General features: G+C 41.0%; 1 protein-coding gene across 3 annotated transcripts in view; it reads right to left on the minus strand.

The window, feature by feature from the left end:
* The window catches only part of FAM20B (FAM20B glycosaminoglycan xylosylkinase), a 253546-nt gene that overhangs the window by 215313 nt on the left and 22957 nt on the right, over positions 1–15276 (minus strand). For all 3 annotated transcript variants that reach the window (XR_009214685.1, XM_032160888.2, XM_058443422.1), the window contains exons 4-6: positions 11621–11730; positions 1547–1718; positions 1146–1337 (exon numbers count right to left, since the gene is read on the minus strand). Coding sequence is in view for 2 of the 3 variants with exons in the window: in XM_032160888.2 (XP_032016779.1) it covers positions 1146–1337; positions 1547–1718; positions 11621–11730 (474 nt within the window). In the remaining variant the exon portion in view is untranslated. The remainder of the gene's footprint in view (positions 1–1145; positions 1338–1546; positions 1719–11620; positions 11731–15276) is intronic.

Below are 15276 nucleotides of genomic sequence, written 5' to 3' on the forward strand. Positions count from 1 at the left end.
CCATCACCATCTTTCACGAAGCACGAGGCGCCTGGTGTTCAGTATAAGATGGTGGCATCATTAGCAAATGCTGCCCAAGCACTCTTTGCTGAGGAGCCATGTCTTAGCTTATTTCCAACAACCAATGTTAACAGTACTGACCTAGGGCCTGGAAAATTCTGTACTCCAAGGAAGCATTCTATTTAGTAAATATTTATTAAATGCAACTAAAAGTGTGGCACTACACCTGTAATCCCAGCACTCTGAGAGGTCGAGGCGAGCGGAGCACTTGAGGTCAGGAGTTCAAGACCATCCTGGCCAACATGGTGAAACCCCGTCTCTACTAAAAATACAAAATTAGCAGGTGCCTGTAGTCCCAGCTACTCAGGAGGCTGAGGCTAGAGAATCGCTTGAACCCGGGAGGCAGAAGTTGCAGTGAGCTGAGATCGTGCCACTGCACTCCAGCCTGGGCAACACAGCAAAACTCCGTCTCAAAAAAAATTAAAAAAAAAAAAGCGTGGCACTAAACTGGCCACCACGGAGAATGCAGAATACGAAATGCAAATACAATGTGCTCTCCAAATAGCTCAGGCCTAAAAAAATAAGGACATTCTATTTATTCAAAATGAATAAACTTTTCTTATTCAAGATAAAAGTAACTTGTTGTTGTATATAAAATCCACACTAGGCAACAGCTCTTCTTCCTATGACAGCAAGAGTATGGACCTAGACTAATATAAAAATAGCAAAACATCCTATCAAATAAATTAATTTTTTAATTGCAGGAACCTTTGGATAGAATAAATTTAATAACAAATTCCACACTCTATTACATCTGTATTTCTTGAGCTTCTAAACACCAAATATCATAGCCAAGAAAGAATGATGTAGGTAGTAACAAATGAATGACTCTGGTTTCCAGTTGTCTGAGAAGAGGCTCATAGAGTCTTAGACTCCTTGGAAAGAACCACTTTTCCGTTTTTTGAAGTACTGAGATCCCTGAGAGTGGAGAGAAGGACAGGTACCAATAGCAAAGACTCCAAGTGGAAAAAAGAAGGATGCTGCCTATCAATTGCATTCTGGATGTTCTCCAGGATGCTCTGGAAAATGCCCTTCTTTCATACACAGAAACCCCTCCCTGACAAGGACAGTCCTGCTGGTCTCACCTTTTGGCATTATCAAGAAGGATGAGCATACTAGCCCCTTCATCATCTTGAAAGCTCTCATAGTGATGGCGGTCAGCATTGCCAATCAGGTAATCAAAGACAGCTGTGTCAATGATGTCCAAGAGGCGCGGGCCAGAGTCATAAGGGGACGTTTTCTTCACAGCATCACAGTAGCTCTCATCATACTCCCACCTGGAGACAAGCAGCATCATCAGCACTGAGAGACAATACTGTACCTGGCACTGTTACACACAAAGAGAAGACAGAGTTCCTACCTACCGAGTTTGCCCCTGACTCCACAGTTCTTTTCACTCTTGGACAGAACTGCTGGCTCCTTTTACAGAGTTGGCACCTGGCTAGGCACAGGGGAGAATTAAGTAATGGCTCATAGGAGCATTTACCTGGCCAATTTGCCTTCTCGGTAAGTCCTGCCCCATGGGTGACGGTGTTTCTGCAGAGGCCACACATCTGGAAGCCAAAGTGTGACAGATCCCTCCATTGTGTCTCCATCAGCACAAGCTGGTTCTGTTTCTCGGCAGTAATAGCACTTCCCATAAAAACAAGTATTGTTTCCTACAGGACAGAAAGGAGCCAAATACACTTAAGGAAATAACGAAGACTCCAAATTCTCTCCCAAATAATGTAGAACAGAGTAGCTAAGTAAATAAGCATGGTGAAAACAAAGACCCTGAGTTTACTATATTTCAAACATTTATTTTCCTGTACAGGTAATAAAAAAGCACATGGTGTAAAAAAAATTCAGAAAGTACAAAAGGATATACATCCAAAAGTAAGTTGCCCTTGCCTCCTGTGTCCTTTCTACCCAGTCTCACTCTCTGGCGTCAACTACCATCACCAGTATCCTTCAAATTCACTTTTTGTTTGTTTTGTTTTTGTTGTTGTTGTTGTTTTGAGACAAGGTCTGGCTTTGTCATCCAAGCTGGAGTGCAGTGGCGTGATCTCAGCTCACTGCAACCTCTGCCTCTGGGGCTCAAGCTATCCTTCCATCTCAGCCTCCTGAGTAGCTAGAACTATAGGTATCTGCCTCCATGCCCAGCTAATTTTTGTATTTTTCTGGTAGAGATGGGGTTTCGCCATGTTGGCCTGGCTGGGCTCAAACTCCCAGACTCAAGTGATCTTCCCACCTCAGCCTCTCAAAATGCTGGGATTACAGGCATGAGCCACCATGTCTGGCCTCTAAACTCACTATTTTATTTTTTTTGAGACTGAGTCTTGCTCTGTCACCCGGGCTAGAGTGCAGTGGATCTGGCTCACTGCAACCTCTGCCTCCCAGGTTCAAGCAATTCTCTTGTCTCAGCCTCCTGAGTAGCTAGGATTACAGGCACATGCCACCACGCTTGGCTAATTTTTGTATGTGTAGTAGAGACAGGGTTTCACCATTTGGCCAGGCTGGTCTCGAACTCCTGACCTCAGGTGATCCGCCCACCTCAGCCTTCCAAAGTGCTGGGATTACAGGTGTGAGCTACCACGCCCGGCCTGAACTCACTTTAATTAAAGGAAAGTAACATCCTCCTCTTCCTCATCAGGGCTGAGATCTTGGCCGGAGTGCCCAGGGGAGGGCAAAAGAGGTCATGTACTAGGCCAAGTGTGGCCAAGAGTTTGGTTACATAGAGGGGTAAGTATAGAGGAAGGGAGGAAGTTGAGCAAAGACTGAGTGTAACAGTAACCAGGCTTCTCACCAGTGGAGAAGAGAGTTAAACACACAGAGAAAGCCAGGATAAATCCTGCAGTGGTAAATTAGAATTGGAAATACTAGTTTGAATTGATCAGTGTTTTTTTTTTGTTTGTTTTTTGTTTTTCTTTTTTTGAGATGGAGTCTCGCTCTGTTGCCCAGGCTAGAATGCAATGGCGTGATCTTGGCTCACTGAAACCTCCACCTCCCGGGTTCAAGCAATTCTCCTGCCTCAGCCACCCGAGTAGCTGGGACTACAGGCGCCCACCACCATGCCAGCTAGTTTTTGTATTTTTATTAGAGATGGGGTTTCACCATATTGGACAGGCTGGTCTCAGAACTCCTGACCTCATGATCTACCCACCTCAGCCTCCCAGAGTGCTGGGAATACAGGCGTGAGCCACTGCGCCAGGCCTGAATTGATGGTTTTAATACACACAGATACAGAAAAAGATACAGATGTATCTTGTATGTATGTATGCGCACATATACATATACATATATTTCCCAGCTCTGCCCTTCAAGAGAACATGGAAACAATGACACCCAGGAAGTAATGAGCACACAGGGTAGTTCCTAAATACCATTTTAGTACCACATTAAAAGGAACCAAGGAGTAGTGGTGTGCACCTGTAATTCCAAGTACTCGGAAGGCTGAGGCAGAAGGATCACTGGAACCTGAGAGGCAAAGGCTGCAGTGAGCCGAGATTGTGCCACTGCACTCCAGCCTGGGTGACAGAGCAAAACTCCATCTCAAAAAAGAAAAGGAACTAGGGTTCCTTTTAATGTGAAGAAACAGTTGACTTCAGGCCTGGGTTAGGGAAAGTACAAGATGAGCCTGGACCACATTGTTATGCCAGCTGCAAGAAAGTGCTTGGAGAATGATGGGACCATTCCAAAATGACACAGGAACTAGTTTGTAGAGGTTCCCACTGGCCAAATGTGGAACAGTTTAAGCATCCAAATAATTATAATGGTCATAAATTGTAGCTCATAGTGAGTACATGGTGATATAAATAAGCACATGAATGTGTGGAGGCAGGGGAGTTCTACCCTTCAACAGAATGACAACTAATAGGTCTAGAAGCAATGATAGAATGAAAAAAATCATCATTTGATGGCCAGGAACTGTGGCTCACATCTGTAATCCCAGCACTTTGGGAGGCCAAGGGAGAAGGATTACTTGGGCCCAGGAATTCGAGACCAGCCTGGACAACACAATGAAACCTTGTCTCTATAAAAATAAAAGTAAAAACATTAGCCAGGCATGGTGGCTCACGCCTGTAGTCCAAGCTACTCAGGAGGCTGAGGTAGGAGGACTGCTTGAGGCCAGGAGGTTAGGCTGCAGTGGGCCATGATCGTGCCACTGCACTCCAGCCTGGGTGACAGAGTGAGACTCTGCCTCAAAAAAATAAAAATACAAAAATCATCATTTGGTGATACTGCTGAGAGAGAGCATTTAAAAAAAAAATCACCATTTGGCAACTATCTTAATAAGTGAACTCCTGATCACTTGAGGTCAGAAGTTTGAGACCAGCCTGGCGAACATGGTGAAACCCCGTCTCTACTAAAAATACAAAATTAGCTGGGAGTAGTGGTGTGCACCTGTAATTCTAACTACTCGGAAGGCTGAGGCGAGAGGATCACTGGAACCTGAGAGGCAAAGGTTGCAGTAAGCCGAGATTGCACCACTGCACTCCAGCCTAGGTGACAGAGCAAAACTCCATCTCAAAAAAAAAAAAAAAAAATTCGAGAAAGAGTATTTACATCTCATGTCACAAAAGACTATCTGCCCTAGGGATGAACTCCTATACATCAATAAGACCAATGACACAGCAGAAAATGAGCAAAGGATATGCAAAGACAGTTAACAGAAAATACAAATAGCTCTCAAACAAAAAGATGCTTCATATGAAATACACAAAACCAAAAGTTTAATAACATATTGTTGGTGAAGCTAGGAGAAAGAGTCACTCTCATATATTTCTATGGGAATATAAACTGGTTAAACATCTATATAGGATAATGTGGCCACACCTATCAAAACTTAAAATGCATGTGCCTTTTGACCTAGCACTCCCATTTCTAGAAATACTTGCTCATGTGTGAAATAATATATATGGGTGGTCCCCAACCATTTTGACACCGGGGACTGGTTTTATGGAAGACAATTTTCCACAGACAGGGGTTGGGGACTGGGTGGGAATGGTTTCAGGATGAAACTGCTCCATGTCAGATCATGAGGTATTAGATTCTCATAAGGAATGTGCAGCCTAGATCCTTCACATGTGCAGTTCACAATAGGGCTTGTGCTCCTATGAGAATATAATACTGCCACTGCTCTGACAAGGAGCTGGTGCTGAGGCGGTAATGCTCGCTCACCCCTCACCTCATGCTGTGCAACCCAGTTCCTACCACGCCACAGACTGGTACTGTTCCGCAGCCCAGGGGTTGGGGACCCCTGACATATATACAAGGTAATTCTGGGCAACACTGGTTGTAAAAACAAAATATTGGAACAACATATAAGTCCAATAAAATTCTGGTTATGTGAATTATGGTAGACCCAAATAATAGAACACTTTGCAGTGTAAAACAACAAAACAATGAAGCTCTTTTTATGCGATACAGATTTCTAGGATCTATTAAGTAAAAAGAGTATGATGCAAAAGTATGCAAAGTGTGCCATATGTTGTATAAAATGGTAGCGATAAATAAAAAAATATATATATATATTTCATACAAAAAGACATAAGGAAATTACTAGTTAAAGGTTGCCACTCAGAGGAAGGGGAAGGAACTGGACAGAAGAGAAAATTTTTCATTGAATTTAGCAGAATTTTTTTTTTTTTTTTTGAGACATAATCTTGCTGTCTCCCAGGCTGGAGTGCAGTGGCATGATCTCGGCTCACTGCAACCTCCGCTTCCCAGGTTCAAGTGATTTTCCTGCCTCAGCCTCCCAAGTAGCTGGGATTACAGATGTGCACCACCATACCTGGCTAATTTTTATATTTTTAGTAGAGATGAAATTTCATCATGTTGGCCAGGCTGGTCTCAAACTCCTGGCCTCATGTGATCCTCCTGCTTCAGCCTCCCAAAGTGCTGGGGTTACAGGCGTCAGCCACTGCACCCGGCCTGAATTTCCCTAAATTTTGAATTGTGTGAATCCATTACTGATTCAAAAAAAAATGTAAAGCCCTAAAACAAACAAAATACTGCCTGGTATAGGAAACCTGTTTCCTATAGGATAAAATCCAAACTCTTGAGTTTGGTAAATAAGAATCTTCATAACTAGAAGGGAGAATGTGAGGTCTGAGGTCAGGTTCCTGGGGTTAACATTTAGACTAGTTTAATCATGAGACTGTAAGACTCTGGGCATGTAATTTAGTCTCTCTAAGCAACTTCTGTAAAATGGAGACAACAATAGTACCTCCTCCACCACTGAGTTATGAAGAGTGAATGAGGCAATCCATGGCAATGCTTAGCACACTGCCTGACATATTGTCAGACACCAATCGATGCCAGCTACTTATTTTAATAACATGGTTCAATCTACCTTTCCAGAGTTCGATATCCCCGTTTCAGTGCCATGAACTGAGGCTCTGAACCTCTATTTCCTGGATTGCCAAACTTTTAAAAACTGGTTATCTGACCACCTCAGTCTCCATGCTCTCCTTGGGTGAACTACCAACCGTGACAATAAAATCTATGGCTTCAGCCAAGCCTTTTCTCCTAAACTGTAGGCTTTAGCTCCTAAATGATTAGTCTACACTTACTCCTGGATGTTCCTGTCAAGGAAACAAAATATCCAAAATTAAATTCATTATCTTTCTCTGCTCCACCTCCCTAAATATGCTCCTCTCCCTACATTCCTAAAATAGTTAACAGCTCCACTAATCACTTGTCATCCAATCCAGAAACCTAGGAGTCATTCTTAATTTTTTCTTCTCTCTCAATTGCTCTCCCAGCCCAAATGTTCACTAAATTCTTTCCATTCCAATGCTTGAATAGCTCTTAAATCTTTCTATTCCCTGTCCCTGCTTTAGTTCTCTTATTACATATGAATTCACAACACTCCCAGAGTGCTCTCAGCTCTTGATTCTTCCCTTCCCAATGCACCCTTGACGATGCTGTCACAATTCGCTCTTGAAATTCAAATCTGATTTTTCCATATTCAAACTCTTTTAATGGCTTTCTAGTACCTAAAGAGAAAGTCTCAACTCCTAAGCATGGTACACAGGCCCTTCAGTGACACTGTCCTGAGCAGCTGTCTTCCTCACTGGCCAGCCCCCACACATCCTTTCCTTCAGCTAAACAGCACAGTCTCCTGAGCTTGTTGATCTTCTCTCATTGCTCATCGCCCTTGTCCAGGCTGTGTCCTCTACCTGGAACAGGGTCAACTCATAGGGTCTGTGAGCTGGATGGGAACAAAATTACATCTTTATTTTCACTAACCTCCACTAAAAATTAGCATTTCCTTCTATTATGATGGCAGGGAGCAAACCGTCATATTTATATTACATGTGACTTTGTCTCTACAAGAAATCAGATTTTTCATATCATACTAGCATTGTTGCAGATAATCTCAAAATACTATTTATAATAGTCTGAAATCACAGTAGTGACTAATCTGATAGATCTTATTTAATGTGTTAAATAACAAAACACATATTACTGTATCTAAATTTGCTTTTTAAAATTTTTGATACTGAAATTATACTTCCACATTATTGGTTTCATTTATACGTCTATATATTTTAATTTATGTATATATTTAAAACTTTTATTTTTAGAAAGGATCCATAAGCTTCTCCAGACTGCCAAAGGTATCTATAGCACAAAAAAATGTTAAATACAAACCTAAAATATTCTTTCCCACTGTATCTACCTAAGGGACTGCTATTTTCCCTTTAAGACTTGGTTAAAATATCACCTTCACTAATTAACTGTCATCCTGGCCATAACTTCTAGGCCACCTCCCTATTCCCACCCCCACCCCCACCACCATAGTCCATAGATCCTTTGTACATGTCTGGCTCCCCCATCAGACAAAGATCCTTGAAGATAGGAAGGTCTGGCCGGGCGCAGTGGCTCACGCTTGTAATCCCAGCACTTTGGGAGGCCGAGGCAGGCGGATCACGAGGTCAGGAGATCGAGACCAGGGTGAAACCCCGTCTCTACTAAAAATACAAAAAATTAGCCGGGCGTGGTGGCGGGCGCCTGTAGTCCCAGCTACTCGGAGAGGCTGAGGCAGGAGAATGGCGTGAACCCGGGAGGCGGAGCTTGCAGTGAGCCGAGATTGCGCCACTGCACTCCAGCCTGGGCGACCGAGCAAGACTCCGTCTCAAAAAAAAAAAGATAGGAAGGTCATTTGGTTTTGCATATTCAGCACCTAGCTCAGCGCCTGTCAAACAGAAGTGAAATAAAGTTGTACTGAATAAATAAAGACTATAAGCTAATGAAAGATTTTAGAGTCTTAAAATCTGAGTTTGGATCCTAGCTGACAATTAGTACTTTTGTGACTTTGGGAAAGTCATTAGACACTTCTAAGCCTCCACTCTCAGGTATAAAATGTGGGTAACACCTCACCTACTTATTGCACACTATTGTCAAAAGGATCAGATAAAGTAACAGTGTGAACATACTTGGGTAGGTTGCCCAGGCTACATAGATTTTAGTTATTCTTGTATTATATACCAACTTAATAACACATTTTAAAAATTGCATCAAGAGAATGAAACAAGTTATACATTTGAAGAAAATATTTTCTTTTTTTTTGAGACGGAGTCTCGCTCTGTCGACCAGGCTGGAGTTACAGTGGCGTGATCTCAGCTCGCTGCAACCTCTGTCTCCTGGGTTCAAGCAACTTTCCTGCCTCAGCCTCCCGAGTAGCTGCGATTACAGGTGTGTGCCACCATGCCCAGCTAATTTTTGTGTTTTTTAGTAGAGACGGGGTTTCACCATATTGGCCAGGCTGGTCTCAAACTCCTGACCTCAAGTGATCTGCCCACCTCGGCCTCCCAAAGTGCTGGGATTACAGGCATGAGCCACCATGTCCAGCTGGAGAAAATATTTTCAAAAGACACATCTAACAAAGGACTTTTAGCCATACCATACCAAGAACTCCTAAAACTTGACAGTAAGAAAACAACCAACCTAACTTAAATATGAGCCAAAGACCTTAACAGACACCTCAACAAAGATATACAGATGACAGATAAACATATGAAAAGATGCTCTACATTATATGTCATCAGGGAGATGCAAACTAAAACAATGAGATACACCTACTAGAATAGAATAGTCAAAATCCAAAATATGACAACATCAAATGCTGCCAAGGATGAGGAGCAACAGGAACTCTCAGTCTTTGCTGGTGGGAATGCAAAATGGTATAGCCACTTTGGAAGACAATTTGGCAGTTTCTTACTAAATGTACTCTTACTATATGATCCAGAAATCACACTCCTTGGTATTTACCCAAAAGAGCTGAAAACTTACATCAATACAAAAAGCTATACACAGATGTTTATGGCAGCTTTATTCACAACTGCCCAAACATGGAAGCAACCAAGATGCCATTCAATAAGTAAATGGATAAACTGTGGTACATCAGACAATGGAATATTAGTCAGCAATAACAAGAAATGATAAATCAAGCCATGAAAAGACATGGAGGAACCTTAAATGTATATTATTAAGTGAAAGAAACCACTCTGAAAATGCTATATACTGTGATTCAACTATGTAACATTCTGGAAAAGGCAAAATTATGCAGACAGTAAAAAGATCAGTGGTTGCAAGGGGATTGGAGAGAGGGGTGGAGAATGATGAATAGGTGGAACATAGAGGATTTTTAGATCAGTGAAAATACTCTGTGTGATACTATAATGATGTATACATGTCATTATATATTTGTCCAAACCCACAGAATGTGCAACACCAAGAGTGAATGGGAATGTAAACTATGGACTCTGGGTGATTATGATGTGTCAACGTGGGCTCAATTGTAACAACTGTACCACTTCGATGTGGGATATTGATAATGGGGGAAATTATGCATGTGAGGGGCAGGGGTTATTTGGGAAATCTCTGTACCTTCCTCTCAGTTTTGCTGTGAACCTAAAGCTCCTCTAAAAACAATAAAGTCTAAAAACACAACAATAACAACAAGGTTATGCTAAGGTCAGATGATTATTAAAAACTTCACCTCCAGCCAAATCCCTCTACCTGCCTATTACTTTCCAGTCTTTATGCCCTTGTTCTCATTAATATTCCCGTTATTTTGCCAATGCCCTTTCCTCTTTGCTGCCTTGGTAACTCATACTGGTTCTTCAATACTCATTTCAAGTGTTAATAACCTCTACAAACCCTCTGCTTTTCCCTTACCCAAATTTCATACAATGTGTGAGTTAACTGTCTGTGAGCCTTTAAAGAGCAGGTACCCTGGCTTATTCTTCTTGGATTCTTTCCCTCAATCCCAGCACCCACCAGGAATTCATGTTTGCTGAGAATAAAACTGAACAACCAAAGGTGATTAGAAAATATCTGAAGGCCGGGCGCGGTGGCTCACGCTTGTAATCCCACCACTTTGGGAGGCCGAGGCGGGTGGATCACGAGGTCAGGAGATTGAGACCACGGTGAAACCCCGTCTCTACTAAAAATAAAAAAAAATTAGCCGGGCGTGGTGGTGGGCGCCTGTAGTCCCAGCTACTCGGAGAGGCTGAGGCAGGAGAATGGCGTGAACCCGGGAGGCGGAGCTTGCAGTGAGCCGAGATTGCGCCACTGCACTCCAGCCTGGGCAACAGAGCGAGACTCCATCTCAAAAAAAAAAAAAAAAAAGAAAATATCTGAAACAAATATCTGATACAATATCTAACATTGTATGCTTTTGGTTATCTATAAGAAAAGTATAGCCCAAGCCTTATAAGTTGAAATCCTGAATGATGAACCTGTCATAAGTCCTTTAAATATTCAGTTTTTCCTCATTTTAAATGTAAATCCACTCACTCTAGCAAAAAAAGCAAGGTGAAGTTCATCTTTCATGTCTGTTTCAATAGTCATGCCCTAATGCAGAGCACTGTATCACTGAAAAAGAGTCAAGGTGAAGAGGTGGAAACAAGAAACCACAGCACTTTTGAATTCTTCCCATTCTCATCTTGCTCACAAGAACAGGAGTGAGAATTTTAGCTCAGATCTCTTACCTCAGAGTTAAGATAATGGAAAACAGAGGCCAGGGGCAACATAGCCAGTTCCAGGCACAATGAGTTACAGGTTAACCCTTGCAGAAGGAGTAGGCCTGTTGATCTTCCAGGTCCAAATACAACCTTGCAAAATAATTTCTGAGCCTCCTAAAGAGTTGCCTTAAGATTTCCTCAATTCTAAGGAGATGGCAGACAGTTCCCGAGAAAACATACTACATACGTAAAAACAACTGAGCCAATGATATACAAACAATAACCAATTTAGGCCAAATTCTGAGTTTGAGACTTACTAATAGTTCTAAGAGAAAGCAGAAGGAAATAATCACCTGCTTTCACCATCACTAAATGACCTCACTTCCTATGTCACAGACAACACAGAGTATATAGGAAAATTTCAATTTCCTGCCATCTCCTTTAGATTTATTTTCTCAAATAATCTGAGAGCTGGTTGTCTGATTTGCTTTTGTATTCCCCTGAGTTCTTCAATTCCTGAAAGTCATGAACCAGCTTGCTCAACAATGCCCCATTTTAACTTATTAATCATTCCCCTATATAAATGTCCTCTACAATCTTCTTACCTACAGTTAGGAAGGTGCTCAACAGCTGCTCTGTGGCAACAGGTTTGATCTCTGTCCGAAGATTAACAAATCTGCCAACTACCAAGGGGGCTCGGCGGAAACCCAGAATCCTGGTTTGGAAGATGGAAGAACAGAAGAGAAAAATCTTAGGGGATGTTTTTTAAGTAACAGTCTTAAAAATTACAGTTCATCATGTCAAATGTGTAAAGGGTTTTAGCTAGTAGGTAAACCTAATTTTTTAGAGGTACATATATTTAGGAATCTAATGTCAAGATGTGTATAATTTATTTTAATATACATTTCAGCAAAAAGAATAAGACAAATCTGATAAAATGTGAATACTTTTTAAATCTACAGAGTGGGTATATGGGCTCATTATACTATTCTTTCTACTTCTGTATGTTAGAAATTTTTTCATAATAAAAATTAAAAATAGGTTTTAGGAAAGCATTAGAAAAAAAATGGGACCCAAACTCATATATGGGTTCAAATCTTTAAATAAAACAGCACGTTAGTTAAAAAAAAAAAAAAAAAAAAAAAACAGACTGATCTAAAAGGCTAAGTCCACAGAGCAAATTAAATATAGAGACATTTGAAGATCTCTCTAATAATCTAAAAGGTTGAAAACAATAATTTGTTTTAAAAAAAATGAAATTTCCTGGCTAAAAAATATATACCAACTGAACAAAAGTTGGAGGGGCAGAATTTGGAACACACAGAAAATTTATAATGAAGAAAATAAAAATCACCTATGATTCCACAACCCAGAAATAATTACAGGTACTGACATTCTGGCATATAAGCATGCTTTCCCTTGAAGTGTGGGTATATAAACACACACTCACACTTAAGTATATACGTGTGATTGAGATTATATTGTATGCAGTTTTATATCTTGCTTTTTATTCATCATTGTATCATGAACCTTTTCCCCAGTCATTAGAAAGCCTTTACAAATGGGTATTGTTTAGGGCTGCTTGTTCTGTCCTAAACCCAGTCTTAGAAAAGCCACAAAGGCAAGATCAACAGATTTGTCAAAATAACATAGAAATCCAGAGATACCCTCTGAGGCAAGGGAAGGTGGTTAAATCTGACTGTAATGAAGAAACAGCAACCCAAAGCAGAAAAGTATCAGGATCCACAAATGGAAAAGGTTGGGAAGGGTTTTTTTTGTGTGTGTTTTGTTTGTTTGTTTGTTTGGCTGGTTGGTTTTTGAGTCTCACTCTGTTGACCAGGCCGGAGTGCAGTGGCATGATCATAGCTCCCTGCAGCCTGGAACTCCTGGGCTCAAGTGATCCTCTCACCTCAGCCTCCCTGGTACCTAGGACTACAAACACATGCCTAGATTGGGAAGTATTTTTTCTCCCCATTGAAAATTGCCAAGCCCAAGAACAGCAGCCAGTTTAGCATTGAGGGGCAATGTCACTGTGGCACTTGAGGCTGGCTACAGTGGCACTTAACAAAAGTGACAGGGGGATTGGCAAGAGACCATCTTTCAGACTTTGAGGTAGGGAAGGACTTTTAAATACAAGACTCCCAAAGCACAAGTCACAAACTGAAACATTATAGTTAGTTAACATCAAAAGTACACAAATACTCTAAGTTAACAAATAGGTGTCCTGCTGTGAAAAGATCAACTTTGCCAGTAATGGGGAAATACAAAATAACAATGAAATAACAACGAAATATCACTTTACATATATATCAACAAAACTTAGTGTGTTGGGCAATACAAAACACTGGTACAGAAATGAGGAACTTTATGCCTGTTGGTTTCCAACAAACAGGATAGGAAGAAGGGAGTTAGGGATGAAGAAAAGAGGCAAACAGATAAGGTCTTGGAAAGCCTGATTCTAGTGTGCCATTAAGTGAGAAGGATTTATCCAGCTGTCCACCACTAGGTCTTAAAAGGGGCAGCAAGAATTCATGGTATTGTACACATGTATCTAAGCTTTTCCATATCAATAGATGTTTAGGTTACAACCAGTTTTTCACTATTGAAAATGCTACAGCTAAGACTGTTGTATATATTTCTTTGAATTTTGTATTCTTTCTCTAGGGTACTTCCTAGAAATGTCTTAGACATGTGTATAAAAAAGCAGTTATTTGTTCAAAGGATATGAACATTCCTTAATGTTGATATGTTTATCCTTAATTTTGATATATAATGCTAGGGTTCTTAACAAAAAGACTGAAACAATTAACAATGCCATAAGCAGCATATGAATCTCAATGTATTCCTCCCAATAAAGTATTATCTTTTTTTTAAGCTTTGCCATTTTCAACAGGTAAAAACAGTATCTCACCTGAATTTTTAAAAATTTCTGGTGAGGATGAACCTCCCCCGCCCCCACATATTTATTAGCAATTGACAATGTTTGTGCTCTTAACCCATTTTCTAATAGACTTTTAACATACATATGTTTGTATAAACACATATTAAGGCTATTAATACTCAGATTATATTAGATTCAACTGTTTTCTCTGTTGTTTGCTTTTAAATTTTGTTTCTTGCTATATAAGTTCATTATTTTATTTAGTCAAGACTATTGAATTTGTGATTTTTAAGTTATTGCTTTTATGTTTACAAAATCCTAATTCAGAAAAAGACAAATATTTCACTTTTTTTTTTCTGGTTTCCTTATAAGTTTATTTTTAGGCTGGGCGTGGTGACTCACGTCTGTAATCCCAGCACTTTGGGAGGCTGAGGTGGGCGGATCACCTCAAGTCAGGAGTTCCAGACCAGCCTGGCCAACATGGTGAAACCCCATGTCTACTAAAAATACAAAAAATTAGCTGGGTGTGGTGGCGCATACCTGTAGTCCCAGCTACTCGGTAGGCTGAGGCAGGATAATTGCTTGAACCCGGGAGGTGGAGGTTGCAGTAAGCCAAGATCATGCTACTGCACTCCAGTCTGGAGGACACAGTGAGACTCTGTCTCAGGAAAAAAATTTATTTGTTATTTTATTTTATTTTATTGAGACAGGGTCCCACTCTGTTGCTCAGGCTGGAGTGCAGTGGCGTGATCACAGCTCACTGCAGCCTCGACCTCCCAGGCTCAGGCAATCCTCCCTCCTCAGCCTCCCCACTAGTTGGAACTACAGGCACACGCCACCACACTCAGCTAATTTTTGTATGTTTTCAGTAGAGACGGGGCTTCTCCATGTTGTCCAGGCTGGTCTTGAACTCCTGGGCTCAAGTGATTCACCCACCTCAGCCTCCTAAAGTGTTGGGATTACAGGTATGAGCCACTGCATCCAGTCATAAATTAATTTTTTAAAACAAATATTGTGAGCAATTTCTTTTAAAGTCGGCCCATATGGCCTTATGAAAGAGCTGGTCAGCAGAGTAACTGGGATACCAGACAGTTCAGCTGCAAGGTTCCTGACTAGTAACCTGCTGGAAAAAAAAAGAATTTTCCTAGTTAACTTACAAACTTACAATTCACATCTATTTTCTTTCCTTTTTTTTTTTTTTTTTTTTTTTTTAAAGACAGAGTCTCGCCCTGTTGCCCAGGCTGGAGTGCAATGGCACGATCTTGGCTCACTGCAACCTCTGCCTCCCAGGTTCAAGTGATTCTCCTGCCTCAGCCTCCCAAGTAGCTGGGACTACAGGTGCCTGTCACCATGCCCAGCTAATTTTTTGTATTTTAGTAG

Source organism: Hylobates moloch, unplaced genomic scaffold (assembly GCF_009828535.3).
Source record: "Hylobates moloch isolate HMO894 unplaced genomic scaffold, HMol_V3 SCAFFOLD_8, whole genome shotgun sequence".
NCBI classification, from domain to species: Eukaryota; Metazoa; Chordata; class Mammalia; order Primates; family Hylobatidae; genus Hylobates; species Hylobates moloch.